This window comes from Pinus tabuliformis, chromosome 1_2 (assembly GCF_031772625.1).
Source record: "Pinus tabuliformis cultivar Carrire ecotype Pingquan chromosome 1_2, CPIR1, whole genome shotgun sequence".
NCBI classification, from domain to species: Eukaryota; Viridiplantae; Streptophyta; class Pinopsida; order Pinales; family Pinaceae; genus Pinus; species Pinus tabuliformis.
The window spans coordinates 749401533-749419225 of NC_142298.1; the positions used below are offsets into that span (position 1 = coordinate 749401533).

Genomic DNA, 17693 nt, shown 5'->3' on the forward strand with positions numbered 1-17693 from the left:
ATTTTGCGAACCAGTGTCCTAGGAAGAAGAGAAAGGGAGAGGCTTCGGACTTGAAGGCAGTCCCTGCAAAGGCAGAGAAATAAGTTAAGTTTAGGTATGTTCTATGCTAGAGCAATTTATTTAAATTTTCACAGTTAGCAATCACATCAACATTACAATAAACTGCAGATAGAACATAAATATAAAATCGCAAAAGACAAGCCAAGACATGAGGACACAAGATATGGCGCGAGCCAGGGACAAACCCCACAATGTGTGGGGAAACCCTTGATCAATTCTTCTTTTATCTTCAAAGTTCAGCAGAGAGAGAGAGAGAGAGAGTACATTTACAACAGAAGTCAACACTTTGACTTGTCTAGATCTGAGCATAGATCATCTTCTATAACGATGAGATCAGTTGAAGACATTCTGCTTCAACTGATCCTCCAAGGTGACTCCTTCACCTATCATCATGCTGCATCTCGTCCATTTGCTGCACCTTACCGTGTAGCATCATCATTCTGCAACATGCATCATTATGTTGCTCATGATCACTATGCTGCCCATGATTTCATCTATCATGCTATCCATTGATCATGATCTCATTCTTCATCATGCTGTCCTTGTCACTTCCTTGAAACATGTTGAGCTAGATCTGAATGTAGTGATGATACTTATGCCAAGGATCTTCTCATTGAATTCTTATAGCAAGACTATAACAAGTCTGCTACAGCACTGCCATCAAAATCAGAACTGCTCCTTGTCATATCAAGATTGCCATGCCGAGAATGGATAGGCTTTAGTTCCTTGATCCATCCGAGGAGACTGAACTCACTACGGCTCCATGACCTTGACTGTGACTTTGCCTGACAATGGCTCTCTGCGGCTTCATGCCATCACAGTGATTCCTCTTCATAATTGCAGCTATGTATAAAGAGTTTCCATTGCTGCGTATGATGACAACGTATAGATTGTTCACGCTGTGTGTCATATCAGGTCTTCCAACATATAATAGTGTCTCCATATCTGCGTATGACCTGTGAATGAGTCTTTATAACAGCGTGTTGACTGCGTTGGATCAGTCTTCATGACTGCATTTCGATGTTTCCAAGGCCACATGTTCAATGGCTGCATATAAACTGTGTTGTATAGAGTCTTCATGCTGTTGACTCCCATTACAACATATGTAGATCATTCTTCTGTTGCTTATTGTGGCAAGGTTATCATGACGGTGGCTTTGTTACCTTGACTGCATGTAATACGTCTCCACTTTGTCTACGTATATGGTGTCTTCATTTACTGTGGATTGGATTGGGGTGTTTCCACTTACAGCGGATCATGACCTGCATATATGGTGCTTCATGAACAGACCTTAATGACCTGCATATATGGTGCTTCCTGAACAGCGTAATATCCTCCATTGTGAACAGACTGTCATGACCTGCGTATATGGTGCTTCCTGGACAACGTAATATCCTTCATCATGAACAGACCTTCATGACCTGCGTATATGGTGCTTCCTGGATAGCGTAATACATAATCTGACCAGCGTGTAGATGTCTTCATAATCTGCGTGTAGGTCTTAATGACTAGTGCTATGACTGCGGCTCTTCTAGGAGAAGATTCTCACGTTGACTGTGGCTTAGGGCAACATACAACAGCTAGGGCATCACTTGAAGACTAGCGTATCACTCTTGGTGTCTCTCTCCTCCCAAAACCCAAGACGTGGAGAGGAAGAGATCACTCAAGAATGAGTGTCTAAATGATATCAAATCCTCATCTATTTATACCACAACGAGGATATGAATAGACACGTCGGTTGGGCTTCTAGAGCCTACATAAGAGCTGGTCGGCTTGGTAATAATTACATAAACAAAATAAATTCATATCTCCATAAATACTTATCGGAATTAGATGATCTTTGGATCAATCCTACACCTCTCGACGAGAGGGATCCAATAAAAATATCAGCTGCCATAAATAAGCCGACCCACATGGAGTTTGGCCCTAGTTGCCAATTTAACATAAGTCGAGGAGGAGGACGATTGTGCCATGACTGCTCATGTGCCACTTGAGAAGAATTGGGGAGACATCGAGCTGTAGTCAGGAGGACTACAGGCGATGAGGGGCACGATCCTTGAGGTACCCAACCTCTTGGATTATACCTTGTTACAGGAGCCCCGAAGAGGACTAGCGGGACTGGCGGATGCAAGTAGAGACGGATGCGGATTAAGAGGGAGAGAGTGCTACACTACAGGGGTCGCCGGATAGCGCGAGGCTAGTAGGTTGTAATAGTGCAAGAGGCACATGAGTGTTGCACCAGTGCAAGATGGCATAGAGAGGTGTGAAACAGTGCGAGATGCAGGGAGTTGTTGCAACAACGCAAAAGTCAGTAGAGGGAGAACTTCTTAGCGGCAGAGGGAGCTTCAGTATCGAGAGTGTTTCTAGCCTGACAAGGATGTCTGGACTCTGAAGTTGGGTGGATCAGTTACTTACTTCTCAGTAACTGAGTTGCAGTGCAGTAGCAGTATGCAGAAGCACGATGCAGCATGATGAGAGGGGATGCAGTGTTGGGAGGATGGACCAACAGTAGCACGGATGCAAAGGGAGCTGTCGTACGGATGCAGCAGTGGCAGTGGCAGGGCCATGGGCAGCAGTACAAGATGCAGCAATGCAGAGGATGTTGGGCGGGGAGGCCTAGCATCAACACAGGGACCGCTGCCAGATAATCAAGGTGATGCTCAGTGTGGAGTATTACTAGAGGACAGTCCTCGCTAAGGAGTGTTGATTTGGGTAGCATCGGATGTGCTCTAGCTATGAAAATTTGTGGAGAGGCTATAGCACATGAGATCTCCAAGATTCTAGCCAATTTGTGAGATATTGAAATAATTAATATTTTTAATGGAGTTCCTAAGTCTAAACTTAGGAAAAATAAAATATTAATGGGTAGTAATATAAAACTGGGCTAGAAGGTTCCAAAAGTTATGGATCAAGCCAAATCTAATCTTAGCCGTTGATTAGAGATTTAATCTCGGTCGTTGATGGACCAATGAGAAAAGTATAAGAAGAGGCTTGAGGATCAATTGGAGAACACACCAGAGTGATCAGTCATTCATTTTGCTAGAGCGGGGTTGCTAAGCAAAACCATATAGTAATTAAGTAATTAAACAAGTAGGTGAAATAAACCAGATAGTACAGGAAGAATTTCCAACGAGTTAGACTTAGAAATTTCAACACACTTCCCAGACATCATTCGTCATGATAGAACTAAACTCTTATACCATGGCATCCACCCAAACTTGGTGTTGTACGGCTTCCTAAAAGTTGGACGGTTCTTCAACCTGTGCTACCAAGGCTTGGTACCTGTCAGGTTGTCTACGCTGCCTTTTCTCAGTTCTAGGAGCTCCGACAGACTCCTCTACGTCCCTCAGCGTCTGGCGTACTTCCCTATTCGTTCTACCACTGGTGGTGGGAGGCTCAATCAAATCCCCCTCTTGTTCCTGTTGTTCCATTTGCTGAGAACTACCTGGATTTCCTACTTCTGAGGAAATATTAGTGCTAGTCACTGTGCTCGATCGAGGTGTATGTCCTCATGCTTGTCCTCCTTGTTGCCCCTGCTACTGTTGGACTAATGGAACATCTACTGACAGACCTTCTGTTGGCATCTCTCGAGATTTCCTAAAAGCTCTATCCTCCATGAACTTTGCATCCTATCTTACTACAATCTTCCTGCTACTAGGAATGTAGATTGTGTATGCCTTCGAGGTCTCGCTCTATCCTACGAGATACCCCTTTTTTGCAGCCTGATCCAGTTTACTACGCTTCTCGTCTGGAATGTGACAATATGCCACACTTCTGAATATCCTGAGATGACTCACCTTCGCTTCTTCCCTGTGAAGACACCTTCAGATGTTTTCTTCCTCAATGCTCTGTGAGGAGTTCTATTATGGATATACACCATTGTGTTGCAAGCCTCTACCCATAAGAATCTAGGCAAGTCCTAGTCATACAACATAGCCTTTGCCAGCCCAACAATAGTTCTATTCTTTCGCTCTGCTACTCCATTCTGCTCTGGATTATATGGAGTTGTCCATTCTCTTTCGCTGCCCTCCTTTGCGTAGAAATCTGTGAAGTCCTTGTCTGTATACTCTCCACCATTATCTGAACACAATACCTTTATCTTTTTCCCTGTCATGTTCTCTACGAGAGCCTTAAACTCTCTGAACTGATCAAAGACCATATCCTTGGTCTTTAAGAAATAGATCCATATTTTTCTAGAGTGATCATCAATAAAGGTGATGAAGTATTCACCACCACTAAGAGCTCTTATGGACATTGGGCCACAAATATCTGAGTGTATCAATCCCAATACGCCTTCCGCTTTGTTGTTACTTCTGGAAAACGTTGCTTTAGCGTACTTTCCTAGTATGCATCCTCTGCATACATCATCATGCTCAGTACTAAGGACTGGAACTCACGTAACAGTCTCTCTCAGCATCCTCAGTGCTCCATGGTGTAAGTGTCCCATTCGCCTGTGACATAGTTCATTCAATTCCTTTTCACTATTATGATTGTTGCCTATCAGTGCCATTGGAGACTCGAGCTGCAATCTATATAGTTTGTTGCTTCGAGCTCCAATTTGTCTCTTCTTCTTCCAGCTTGGATGTTTGACGTATACTTTTCTTCCAATAAAGTATACCTCGTATCCCTTGTCCTGTAACTGGGACACTGAAATTAGATTCATTCCTAACTCAAGCACATGCAGAACATTAGTGGCACGGATGTTGGTTCCTGCTTCCGTCTGAAATGCTATGGTGCCTCTCCCTACTAGAGTACACTTCGTTTTGTTTCCCATAATAATCTGGAAGTCCATTTGTTCTTCTTGATAGCTCGAAAAATATTCTTGTACTCCAGTCATATGGGCTAAAGCCCCACTATCAATATACCAAACATCTGCTGACGCTAAATTTGACAAGCATGCGAATTCTTCTTCCAATCTGTAAGATAATTCAAAGACATCTTGATTTTCCATCCTTCTTTGTGCTATTTTTCCTATCGATTTCTGACGCTTTTCTGCCCCAGCAACTACTGCAAAAAAACTGTGTCTTCACCTGAAGACTGCTCTGCGTTGAAGCTTTTGCGTTGCTCCCTCTATCACTGGCACCCTTTGATCTGGAAATATTCCTCTCTGTCGACTCTCTCAGAGAGAGATTTTCCTATGAAATTTTTTCCCTCCTAGACTAGACTGCGCAATTCCTCTAGGGATTCGATTTTCTGCCTATGCAACAATTTCGAACTCCCTCCTTTTCAACACTTGCTTTTCCGATTTGTCGTCCTGCTTAACTTGGCTTTGATAGCATGTGAAAATTTCTAAATAGAAATCCGACTGCAATGACTGATATTATATCTTCTACTTATTAATTCAAAAATAAGTTATTCATAGTGTTTCTACAGCAAATATCGAAATAAATTCTACTGCAGCCTTCACAATTAAAATACTATGGAAAGTAAATGAAAAGAAAAATACTAGCACAAGTATAATCACAATGACGCAGTTATTTTTGGACAATTGTCCCTGGAAAAACCCAATGTGGGAAAGCCGGTGCAACAGATGAGAGTTTCTTTATTGATCTTCAGCAAAAATCTCATGTACAAGATACAACCAGCAGAATAGAAGAGGAACTTTCGAGAGAAATTTTACAGACAATGTTCTCACGCTTCTCAATGAGATTTTGACTCTAGAGAAGACCTATTGCCCCCTATGCGTCTCACTGCATCAGCTTCTGCGTAGGGACTGCACAGTGCCTGCGTCACAGCCTCTGCACTGTCCCTCCTCTTCTCTGTGTCTTCTTTCTGCTCCTGCACTCCCGACTGATGCCAATGCCCTCTCTCCTCACCTACAACTCTCCCTCTAAATTGATTTCCTCTTACCAAACTTCGACCGGTGAGAAAATTGATCTTACTTGGGCAACTGACTATCTGCCTTGTGTGTTTTCCAAATTCCCATCGAAGTCCTTCTTATAATCCTCCAATTGAGTAATCAATGGCCCAGATTAGATTCTAATCAATGGCTCATATCATATTGACTTGATCCTCGTCTTCTTCTAGAAGTTTCACCCTCAGCTTTAATTAATACCCTTTAATTATTTTAATTTATTAAGTTTAGACTTGGGCACCCATTAAAAATAATTACTTATTTTAATAAAATTGTCTCTCGGTGGAATTTCCCAAAACGATTTATGGGTATTGTGGAATACATGTGTCCTAGCCTCCCTGCAAATTTTGAGGCTTAAAGCACATCCAATGCTACCAAATATCAACAAAGACATCTCTCCCAAGGTCAACAAGGTCAAGATAAGGGTTTTCCCTCTTACAGCTACCAGATTCTGCACTTCATCCTACTACAACTCGAACTTGCAACTTGGGCCTGTTTCTGCAACCCAAAAACCCTAAAATTTTGCACGTGTGAGAGAGATAGAGCCCAAAAACAAGAAATTTCGTCCTCCCAACTTCTTCTAGACCTTCACTCGTCTTCTTCTACCCTTTCCAGCTACAAATCGAACTCTTTCTTGTAGATCGAACTAGTGAGTGAGTGTGTTTCAAATGACGTCGAACTACTCCTTTATATAGCCTTTTCAAGGGGTCGAATTCCGTCCTTTAGGTTGACTTGATGATCCTAAGGGCGACTTGTACTCTTGGAGATTCCAGGACTTTCTAGACTCGAAAATAATTCTTTTTCCAATTACAAATTACCCGGAAGGTTCTTATCAACATGATGTCGACTCCATTGACTCATGATAATAAATCCTAAGACCTAACAAACCCTAGAAGCACAAAGAACATGCTTTTACCTAGAAGACTATCAATAATGAGCATGAACCCCACGCTTTAATAATAATAACTTTTCTTTTTCTTTTCTTGTTTGTTATATAGGAATCAAGATACATATTGAAATGAGTACAACAATTATGAAGATCAAAAATAGTTACATTTCTCAACACCTTTAACCATGGCACTTAGCCATGAAGTCTTCTCCCCTTTATACCATCATTATAATTCACCAACACCTATCAATTGAAGGGTGGACTGAGGAAATGTTACTTCCCCTTAAGGGCTAGAAGCACCTAATAGGGTTGTCCTTTAGCCAATCCTACCTAGGGAGTGTTGTCGTTCAAATTGTACAAGCACTGCGACAATGACTCAAGTTGAAGGCTATCACTCTGATCCCCGATTTCTCCATTATAGATGTCTCCCAACAGCGCACTATGCGGGATAGTCCCTATGGAAAGGCAGCAAAAACGTCTTTGTGGTCAGCAGAACGGGCTAGAAGCATCTAATAGGGTTGTCCTTTAGCCAATCCTACCTAGGGAGTGTTGTCGTTCAGATTGTATAGGCACTGCAACAACGACTCAGGTCGACGGTTATCACTTTGATCCCCGATCTCTCCATTCTAGTTGTCTCCCAACAGCTGGCTATGGGGGTAGTCCCTATGGAAAGGCAGCAAAAGCGTCTTTATGGTCAACAGAAGGCAAAACGACTTCGTCAGGATCTAGCAAAAGGCAAGTCATCCAGCGAGCTATGCAGAGCAGCGCAGAGGCTAACGCAGTGCCTCAAAAGGCCGAAATTTTGAAGGCTAACGCAGTGCCTCAAAAGGCCGAAATTTTGAAGGCAAGTGGTGCAGGGAAATTGCTTATGGGGTGAAGAAAATTCCTCTCCAAATTTTTGCCAATATTTCTTTTAGGATTGCCAGTTTCGGCATCTAGTTGTACTCGGATTATTTCACTGTTGCTTAATAATAAAGCCCTCATTTGCTGCACCAGTTTTCCCCAGTTGGGTTTTTCCGGGGACCTTTGTCCAAAAATAATTCTTAATTTTATGTGTGTGTGCCAGCATATCTTCCAGCATTTATTCTTCCGCAGTTTTATTTGTGTAGGTTGCAGTGTGAGTTATTCAATATTTGTAGGAAATAGTAAATAAATTGTTAAATTTAATTAACATCTAGGAGAATTATTTCTAGTTGCTGCAATAGGATTCTGGTTTGGAATTTTCACTTTTCACAAAGTGCTCCAGAATCAAGCCATCGGCATGGTAAAGGTGCAATGGACCATGCTCGGTCCAGAGGATGCGACCTGGGAGCAGGAAGATATTATGAGGGCAGAATACCCTCACCTTTGTTTACTGATATGTTGTATATACCTATATATACAATGCACGGAGGACTGCATAAAATAAGGGGGGGAGGAATGCAATATTGTTTTGATGATGTAATTGCATGTTATTTTGACTATTAGGTTGGTGAGTCGGAATTTATCTTATGTGGCCTGCATGCCCATGTAGTTACATTAGATAGATTTTGGGGTTGGGTGCCTAGATACTGATATGTCAGTTTTGGTTAAGTGGCCAAAAGTATCAAGATGTAAATACTGTAAATTTGTACATATATTCATATATTATAAAATAAGGAAGGTTGCGGAGCCCACTCCATAGAAAGAGTGTGGGGCGCAACTCCAGGGAAGAAAGCAACAGTTGGGTGCTTCTTTCGGTGAAAAGTGCACCATGGGGCCTGTGAAATTTCCTTAGTTGCAGTTACTGGAAATTATTCTTCTACCTTATGTAGATTATTTGGCGTCAAAAATTAATTACGACCAATAACGAATAAAATCACTACTGCAATCTTCACAAATAATAATAGGAACTGCACACACAAAATTTAGACACGGATATTTTTGGATAATAGTCCTTGGAAAAACCCCCGTGTCAAGAAAAGAAGTGCAGCAGATAAGGGTTTTATTATTATTCTTCAACAAAATCTATGATTGAAGATTATAACTACTTTTCGTACACTGGCAAAGCTCCGACAATTATTTTTCTCCAGCTATTAGCACATAAAAATACCTGGAAGGAACTCGGCTTTCCTCTACAAGTGTTTACAGCTTCACACGTGTGGTCTTGGCTGAAGGAAATTCAGTCCCACAACCTCCGGCAAACTCGGCCTCCTCCGCAACTAACTCGGTCTGACCTCTTAGCCTCCCCTGGAAGAAATCAACTCTAGAAACTACCTCTTTCTCCCACACGTGCAAATGCAAACTCGGCCTCCCTGAAATCCTTGCATACTAGAATAATTTTGGCCTCATGTAGAAAAATCGAACTCGCAAATTTTCTCCCTCTGGATCTCAAAAAATAGAAGAAACTAATGAAGAAATTCTCTCCAGAAATCTTCTACTCAAACACTGTTGAATCCCCGCTATCATTGTCCTCCACACTATCACTGCACCCTTGCTATCACTACAATTCATTGTATCTCTAAATGTACCATTGACTTGCTCTTATAATCTCTCGTTGACGAATCAACCCACAATCTAAGAAGAAACTAATGAAGAAATTCTCTCCAGAAATCTTCTACTCAAACACTGTTGAATCCCCGCTATCAGTGTCCTTCACACTATCACTGCACCCTTGCTATCACTACAATTCATTGTATCTCTAAATGTACCATTGACTTGCTCTTATAATCTCTCGTTGACGAATCAACGACCACAATCTAACTCCAATCGATGGCTAAGATCATCTTGACCCCTTCTCATGAATTTTCTAGAAGTCACTAGAGCAAATCAATTTTGTCTCAATTACTCTGATTTAATTAACCATTTTTCCTAAGATAGACTTCAGAAAATAATTAAAAATTGGCTAGTTAATCTAATTAAGACAATTTTCCTTAGAAACTTTTTATGGGTCTTGGAGATAATTATCTTCATGTGTTCCTTAGCCTCATACACACCAATAGAGACTAGAACACCTATCCGAGCTATAAAAACTAACAGGGCCCATGTGGCTTCAGGGAGTGCCACATGGCAAGTTAGGGCCATGCAGATAAAAGAAGTGTAGATTTCCTGTGAGTGGCATTCGGTAATTATTCAGGGAATGGATTTAGGGACTAATTTTGGGTGACTGAGAAGCCAATGAGTGTTGGGGTTGGACTCTGGAACAGGCGAAGGTGTGGTTATTCAATTAAGCATACTGAATGGATGCATCCCGGTTTATGTGAGTCTTGGTGGCTCCGAGAGCTTATGGGTTCTGATTATGGCTTGATGGCCATGGAGTTCTGGTGTGGATGCAGTTTGGTGATAGTCGGTGAGTCCTAGTTGGGCTCTGATACTGATTGTGGGACTATTTAGTCTGGTTGATAACACTTGGACGTCGACGAGTAGCAGAGCTCCTAGAGTTGCGGGTTGAGACCGTTATGGCTAGTCCTAAGTCGCCCTGGAAGGTAGGCACCACTGAGTGACTCAGATTGTTCCTTGTGCTGGACAGTGAAAGTTGCTCCAAGCACTGCTCTAGAATTGCGTCACTCTTCAAGAACGGCGTCACCCTCTCCTGGCTGATCTACTCTCAGTCTGCCCCACAAAATCTCCCCAGTGCTACCTCTGAAGCCTGCGTCAGCCTCTACGGCCCTCTGCACTGCCTGCGTCAGCCTCTACGGCTTCTGCATTAGCCTCTACGGCCTCCTGCATCCTCTACATCAACTCCTGCTGCCTCTACGCCAGCCCTTCTCGGGCCTGTGTTGTCTCTCCAGCACTACGCTGCCTCTCTGCTATGTATTCTTCAACCTCAGATGAAAATCCCTTGCTGAACTACCCCTCGCTGCAACTGATCACTAACTCAATTTCCTCAGCAAACCTTGCCCCAAAAAATCGAATTCTTGATCTCTCTTGGTGTGTCTCCGGCTGACCCTCAAGCCTCTTCTTATACTTTTCCTGTTGACAATTCAACGGCCGAAATTAAGTCCCTAATCAACGTCTAAGATTAGAACTGGCTTGATCCTCGTCACTTAGAACTTTCTCACCCATATTATATTAATACACATTAATATTTTTATTTTCCTAAGTTTAGACTTAGGAACCCATTAAAAAAATTAATTATTTTAATATCTCTTCATCCGGGTGGAATTTCTCCAAACGATTTCTGGGTCTTGGAGATCTTGTGTGCCTTAGCCTCTCCACCAATTTTCAAGGCTAGAGCACATCCGATGCTACCAAAAATCAACAGATACACCTAGACCAGCATGCCCCCAAGATAGCCTTAACACTTTGAGAGAGATGGTAGCTAATCCAGGGCCCAAATGAGGATGGTCTCACCCCTTGAGACATGAGAGGGATAGCACCACCTTGAAAGCCCTCAACATTGGACCAGAGGTTGACATTATAGATGGAGACCCATGAGAACCTTCCTGTGGTGTCCCAAATGAATTTTGGGACCACGGTGAGCCATTGGCATAGATTGCAGGGCCAACCCTCAAAGGATGATTTTTGGAGGCTTCTACACCACATTTGGCACTATAGAGCACCAACGCTTGGCATTTGGAGCCTCTTCTATGGATGACACTAGTCTAGAAGGGCTCACAGCTCACACGTGGTATTTCTTTTACTTTTATGTCTAACCTAGTTAGGTTGGCTTGTAACCCAAGGCTTTCATTGTGATTTAATTTGTTATCTAGGGGCTTGTAGGCTAAATTAGGACTAATCCTCCTCATATAAATAGAGGAGAGGATCATTTGTATTTGAACATCATCACTTGGATTCGGAATTCGGCCTCTCTTGAGATTTTCAGCATCTTTTCTAGTGGAGAAGATGTGATCTATGGAGTGAAATTTGTCTTGAGCACTTGTTCTTGTCTTTGGAGAAGTCATTTTGGACCAATTATCGAATTGTTCATGCATATTGTCTTGTAAGTGCAGTGTTTATTGAAAAATTCTGATTTCATGTCTAATGTATGGAATAAATTGTTGATTTAGGTTAAATTATGTGCCCTAATTTTGTTGAATATCAATTGAATGGAAAACTAGGTCATATCATTGCATGCATTACTCATATTATTATATGTGAATGACAATCCCCTTGGTGATCTCATTTTAGCTCTCCCATGTGGAATTTTATCCCTCACAAGGTGATAGTTAGGGTTTTGATGCTAGAGCATCGAAACATCCTTACTCCTTTGCAAGATCAAGTCAATTTTAAGAACCCATAGACTCCATCTACCCTAAGACTAGGCACTGACCATCCTTGGGTGGTGATCAAATCAATTTTTATCCACAAACTTTTCTCTTTTCTCTCTCTTTAATTTTGGCCCTCTTAAGACCAAGCAGCCTAGAGCTTAGAGTGAATTGGCTAGGTGGAATTTTGTAATTTGGAGAGTCTAAACATCGGGAGTATTGTAGTTGCCACAAAATCACTCCCTTTCACTGGGCATTCACTTCAATTTCATCCATAATTTCTCTTTCCCTGGTTGATTTCCCTAGGGTAAACCTTAGTTTGGGTTTAGCTTCAACTTGGGGGCTCCTTGAGGGTTTCATGTTCCATAACCTTGTTGTAATACATCATTGGAAACCCTTTCTTGGCATCTTGACCTTGGGTCATCCCAACTCACAACCCACCAATCAAACCCTAGGTTAAATCTTGCCCCTTTTAGGCCTCTACAAGGAAATCAAATTGCCTCCTCTTCATAGTTGAGGCCATGAACCTAAAATTATGTCCTCCTTTAGCCCCTTTACTTGCATAGTTGTCTCTTCCTTAATCACTTTTGTGTGAGTCATTTCAATTGTTGGTGTTCACTTGCAAGTTCCCACCATTTTTGTTGCATCATTTCACATTAGTATAGTTATCAGACATCAATAATGTTAATTTGCACTAGAGAAGCACATAAAAATAACTCAAAATGTACTTAATGCAATGCGACTAAATTAAATATCTTTATCTGAATCAACTAAGACAATGTGAACTAATTGAAGAATCACTAGTACCAACTTCCAAATGTGTCAACTATTATTTGAGAGATTAGAGAACTACAAAACAAGGTTCCTTAAAATTCACAATAAAAATGCCAAAAATCTTCCTTGGAAACTCCTTTGCAATGAGTTATTGTCCTTCACAAACCATAAAGATGAATCTTAGAGTTGACATCCATGATGCATTAATAAAATTCACTTTTTCAAGCATGCCAAATGATGATCATTTTAGTTGAGATAGTAAAATTGCAGCACATAAAACAAGCCAACAACTCTCCTACACATTAGAGTGCCAAACCGCATATGCAAGAGTGAGACCCTCAAGTGGCAAGACAAATACCTTTGCAATCAAGTCACACAAATATTTTCTCTATCTTTTCTTGGAAGCATGACATTGGGAAGTTCCTATGTCGTGAAAATTGGAATCATATATACAATAATGATTGTCATAATAAACCACAATTGTGCATAACAAACAAGATTAAATGTACAATAGCTTGTGAAAAGCAAAGAACTAGGTGAACATAAATTTATAATGTTAGACTCATGAACTAAAGGTTTAAAGTTTCAGTCCAAATGTTTCATGTAAAAAACAAAGAAATAAATTGCTCACTATATATATATATATATGCCCCAAGGGATAGCTCAGTTGGTCGAGTTCCTGTTGCTAAGTACCTCACTTATCGAGAGGTCACAAGGTCAAATCTCCTCGACGCCCTTGGGGTTAGGCCTTGCTAGTTTGGCCGATGGATAGATCCCTTTGCGTTGATCTACCTATATTTTCTCGTGGATGTACCAGCCAGTGTTGATAATATCGTCGAGATATCGGTGATATTTCGGAAATATCGCGATATTTTCTCAGCGAGTTTCCGAAAATATCGCGATATTTCCGAAAATCGCCAATATCTCAGCAAAATATCGCACAATGATAGAAAAAATTGTCAAGAAAGCTGAGCCACGGCTAGAAAAGGGAATTTGCTCATTTCATTTACTCATTTTGGTGTCTGAGTCTTGGAGAAGGAAGGGGAAGAGCTTTGTGATGGTTGTCAAGGAGGGATTGAGGATCAAACAGCAATTATCACCACCAACTAAGATTTTTTTGTGGATCAAAGATTGAAGAACAATGAGACAAACTTCATTTCTTCCATTAACAAGTATGTTCTAAAAAACCCCTATGTTAATGATTTTTTTCATAGATTTAGAGTTATGCTTGCTTGCCTCTTTGCCTACCAACATTTTGCTTCTTTTTTTTCATTTGCTATGATTTTCATGCCCATGAGCCAATGCAAGGGTTTTCTCCATATTTGGACAGCAAGCTTCATTTTTTTTAACTTTCTTATGCACCCTCCTATTGCCATTCTTCATTCACATTGCAAATAATGTAATTAAAAAAAATGAGGTGCTTATTACTTATTATTTTTTGTGTTGGGTGTTCAATGCCAATTTTTTGTTTTTTTGGTGCCCTAGGTTTAAATTAGTTCACTACAAATATGTCAAAAGCCTTGGACCCATTTTGGGAGTATGGGGAGCCTGATGACGGGACAAATCAAGCATATCTATCATGCAAATAGTGTGGGTCCAAGATGGCAGGAGGGGTTACGCGATTGAAATACCATCTAGTTAGACTCCCTAGACATGATGTAATGCCTTGTACGGTTTTCAGTGCGGAGGTTATACAAAAAGCTCTTGAAGCAATTGATGAAAAAGACAGAAAGATAGTTGCTAGGAAGAGGGCACTGATCTCAGATAGATAGCTGCTAGTTTTTTTGTTTTGCTACATATAAGTTTATAACTCATGATGATGAGATACTTTTACATATGTAATGTTATTTTGTATTGGTTCTCCACATTTGAGTCCTTGATTGGACAATTATCAGGGATCAGAAGGATTTGGTATCGTCTTTGATGTATCATTTTTATTTTACATCCACTACATCATACATATCAGTTCTTTCTTCATATTTATGTGCCATTGTGTTTATTTCATGTTGTTATTGCTTTATATATTTAAAAATCTAAAAAAAAATGAACATATTATGCATTTTTTTATGTTTGCCGATATTTTCGCCGATATTGCCGCTAAGATTTTTTCTGGACCCTCGCCAATATTTTGCCGATACCAATATTGTCAACACTAGTAGGGGCCACTCAGTGTTCGTGAACCACCCTATATATATATATATATATATATATATATATATATATATATATATATATATAGTTGTAGAAACTACAAAAGAGGTTAAAAAAACATAATTTTATCATGTTAGCTTATGCGCTGAATGTTTAAAGTTTCAGTCCAAATGTTTCATGTAAAAAACAAAGAAATAAACTGCTCACTACATATATTTATTTTGTTGTAAAAACTACGAAAGAGGTTGAAAAACAAACAGGGAATTGGAGACATATACAATAAGCTGTGTTACCTTGGCTGCAGATACTGCCGCTTGACCCAAATGACACCGTAATTCTTCTGTAATATTAGGCTGGATTAACAAAGCATACAGTTTATGATATCAACAAACATAAATGTAAAGCAAAGGGAAAACTTGCATTACATCAAAGAGTTTCAAATTGATTTCTTTAATTACCGCTGGGGACTCTTCGATGATCTTCTGATGCCTTCTCTGTATGCTACAGTCCCTTTCATATAGATGCACTACATTTCCATGCTTATCTCCAAAAACCTGATAACCCCATCAGGACATTCAATGATTCAACTATGTGAGGACACAAAATTATTATGAACTCAAAAATACCAGGGAAAAACAGCACAAATCTCATGACATTATATGACATAGGAATGTACCACGACTGGACAGATTAGCAGTAAATTGTAATAAACAAACATAGGAAGAGAAGTTGTCCATTACTAATTAGAAATAAGAGATCAGAAATGCTAAGCAGCAATAAAGGACACCAAGGTTGGAAAGAAAAGCAGAGCTCTCAACTATGAACCACATGAGAGCTTCACTTAAATAAGCGTGAAGGCCAATTCTCCAACTTGATAATGCATCCATGTGAATGTCCTAAAGATGTTGCTTCTGCAACTTGCTAAGCTTCCAGCTTGTCAAGAAGAGAAATATTTCCTTTTTCGGGCAATTTTTGATAAAATTTGGCCATAGTAGAACAGCTCATCAGTCTGGTTCTGTTCATTTGACTTACAGCCTTACTTGAAGTTAGAATATGAAATTCGCCATGTAGTGTGTATTCCTTCGGAAAGAAATATCACACAAATAAAATTAACTATGAATTCAACACTTTAACTGTTCTATCCATACTTCAAAGTTCATATGACCCAATTAAGACAGCGAAAAAATTTCAACTTTGCTACTCTTACATGCACTTCAAGAACAGCCTCTTCTGTACTCCAGGGTATATCAGACCACAGCTACCTTGTAGCTTGAGAGACTCTCTAACTCAACTTCAGGCTTGTTCCCATCAGCTATGAATGGAGAGAAATAATATTTCAAAGGAGTAATGCACCTATAAACTGTATATGGCAACTAGAGTCAAATGATCATTTCATTTTCAGATGCCCTATCTATTATCAGATCCTTGGACATGACTCATTGTCACTGTTTGTTCAGAGACTCTGGTCACTCCTTGAGGGCTTTTGCATAGTATAAGGGCAATGTTCCTTCATGAGATGCTTCACCTCAGTCAAAATACTCTAAGAAACAGGTCTTCCCATAGAGTTAGTTCCAGATGCATATTGTTACCCAGCAAGATACATGGGTAATCCTAGGAGAAAGTTTTTCTCCTATGCTGCAGCTTGTCAGCCAGCAGCCCTACCATGATCCACAGATAGCCAAACTCAAATGCTTCTCATCCATGATCCAGTCAGTGCACTCATTGATGTAGCCTACTCATTCGATGAAGGTGGATCATCTGTTGTGAGGTACTTTAACCATTTGTGCATTCAAGTGCTTTCATTTAATGTTTAAGGCACTCTAGTATGGATCACAAGTTGAAAATCGGATTATAGACCACTATTGGCTGTGAACTTGTTCCCTTACTTCAGCTTGGTGGTTATCATGTGTCCTTACCAAAGAGAAGGGCAGCTGTACAAATTTTGAGGACAGATTTCAACAGCAGTAGGAGGCATTTTACAGCAGGTTTTGGCAAGGCCGTGTAGGCTGTATGGACTATTTTCTCAGTTTGGGAGCCGTTGTAAGCTTGAAGTAATTTTAATAAAAAGATGATATTTAAAGGGCAGAAATTTATGTGTGTATTTTGGAGGTTGGTTTCCTATAGCTTCAGCTGATTTTTTATTTCCAGTCAAATTTCTAGCAAGTGTATTTTATTCTATGAGCTGAAGAATTCAATCTAAATTAATTTTTCAGTAAAGAAACCATAAGGAATTAATTTCCCTAGGTTGTCGGAATAGAGATTTTAACAAGTGCACTTTTTCACATCGGTGTCATAATAGAAAATCGGGTAAAAATTCTTGTTATAATTGTTGAGAAATGTAACTAGTATCGGTCTTCATAATTGTATTTGGGTCATGATGTAATATATTTGTTAAAAGAAAGAAAAAGAAAATTTATTGTAAAAGAAAATTATTTATAAGCATGGGTTTCATGCTCTATTTATTTTGTTTCTAGGTCCAAGCACCCATTGTGTGCTTCTAGGGTTTGTATCATAAGTCATTGTCCATGTCATCATGTTATAGACCCTTCTTGGGCTTTGTATGTCAAGAAATAAATTTGTAAAAGAATCAATATTGTAAGATTAGCCTCCTCCATCAAGTCAGCCTGCCCACTCTTCAGGTTGGCCTCATAGAGGAGCTTCAAACCACTATAAATAGTTGAGCAATTGTCTTATTATGAGGTCAACCATCCATGAATTCGATCTGCAATTTTTCAAGTGAAGAAGGAAGTGCGAAGAAGTCTAAAGAAAGGTCTTTATCATTACAAAGAAGGAATAATCA

The 17693-nt window shown here is 40.1% G+C and overlaps 1 protein-coding gene across 2 annotated transcripts in view; it reads right to left on the reverse strand.

Moving 5' to 3' along the window:
* MCCA (methylcrotonyl-CoA carboxylase alpha chain) overlaps nt 1–17693 on the reverse strand; it is a 388726-nt gene that overhangs the window by 196117 nt on the left and 174916 nt on the right. For both annotated transcript variants that reach the window (XM_089395890.1, XM_089395892.1), the window contains exons 5-6: nt 15352–15447; nt 15187–15246 (exon numbers count right to left, since the gene is read on the reverse strand). In XM_089395890.1, coding sequence (XP_089252016.1) covers nt 15187–15246; nt 15352–15447 — 156 coding nt within the window. The remainder of the gene's footprint in view (nt 1–15186; nt 15247–15351; nt 15448–17693) is intronic.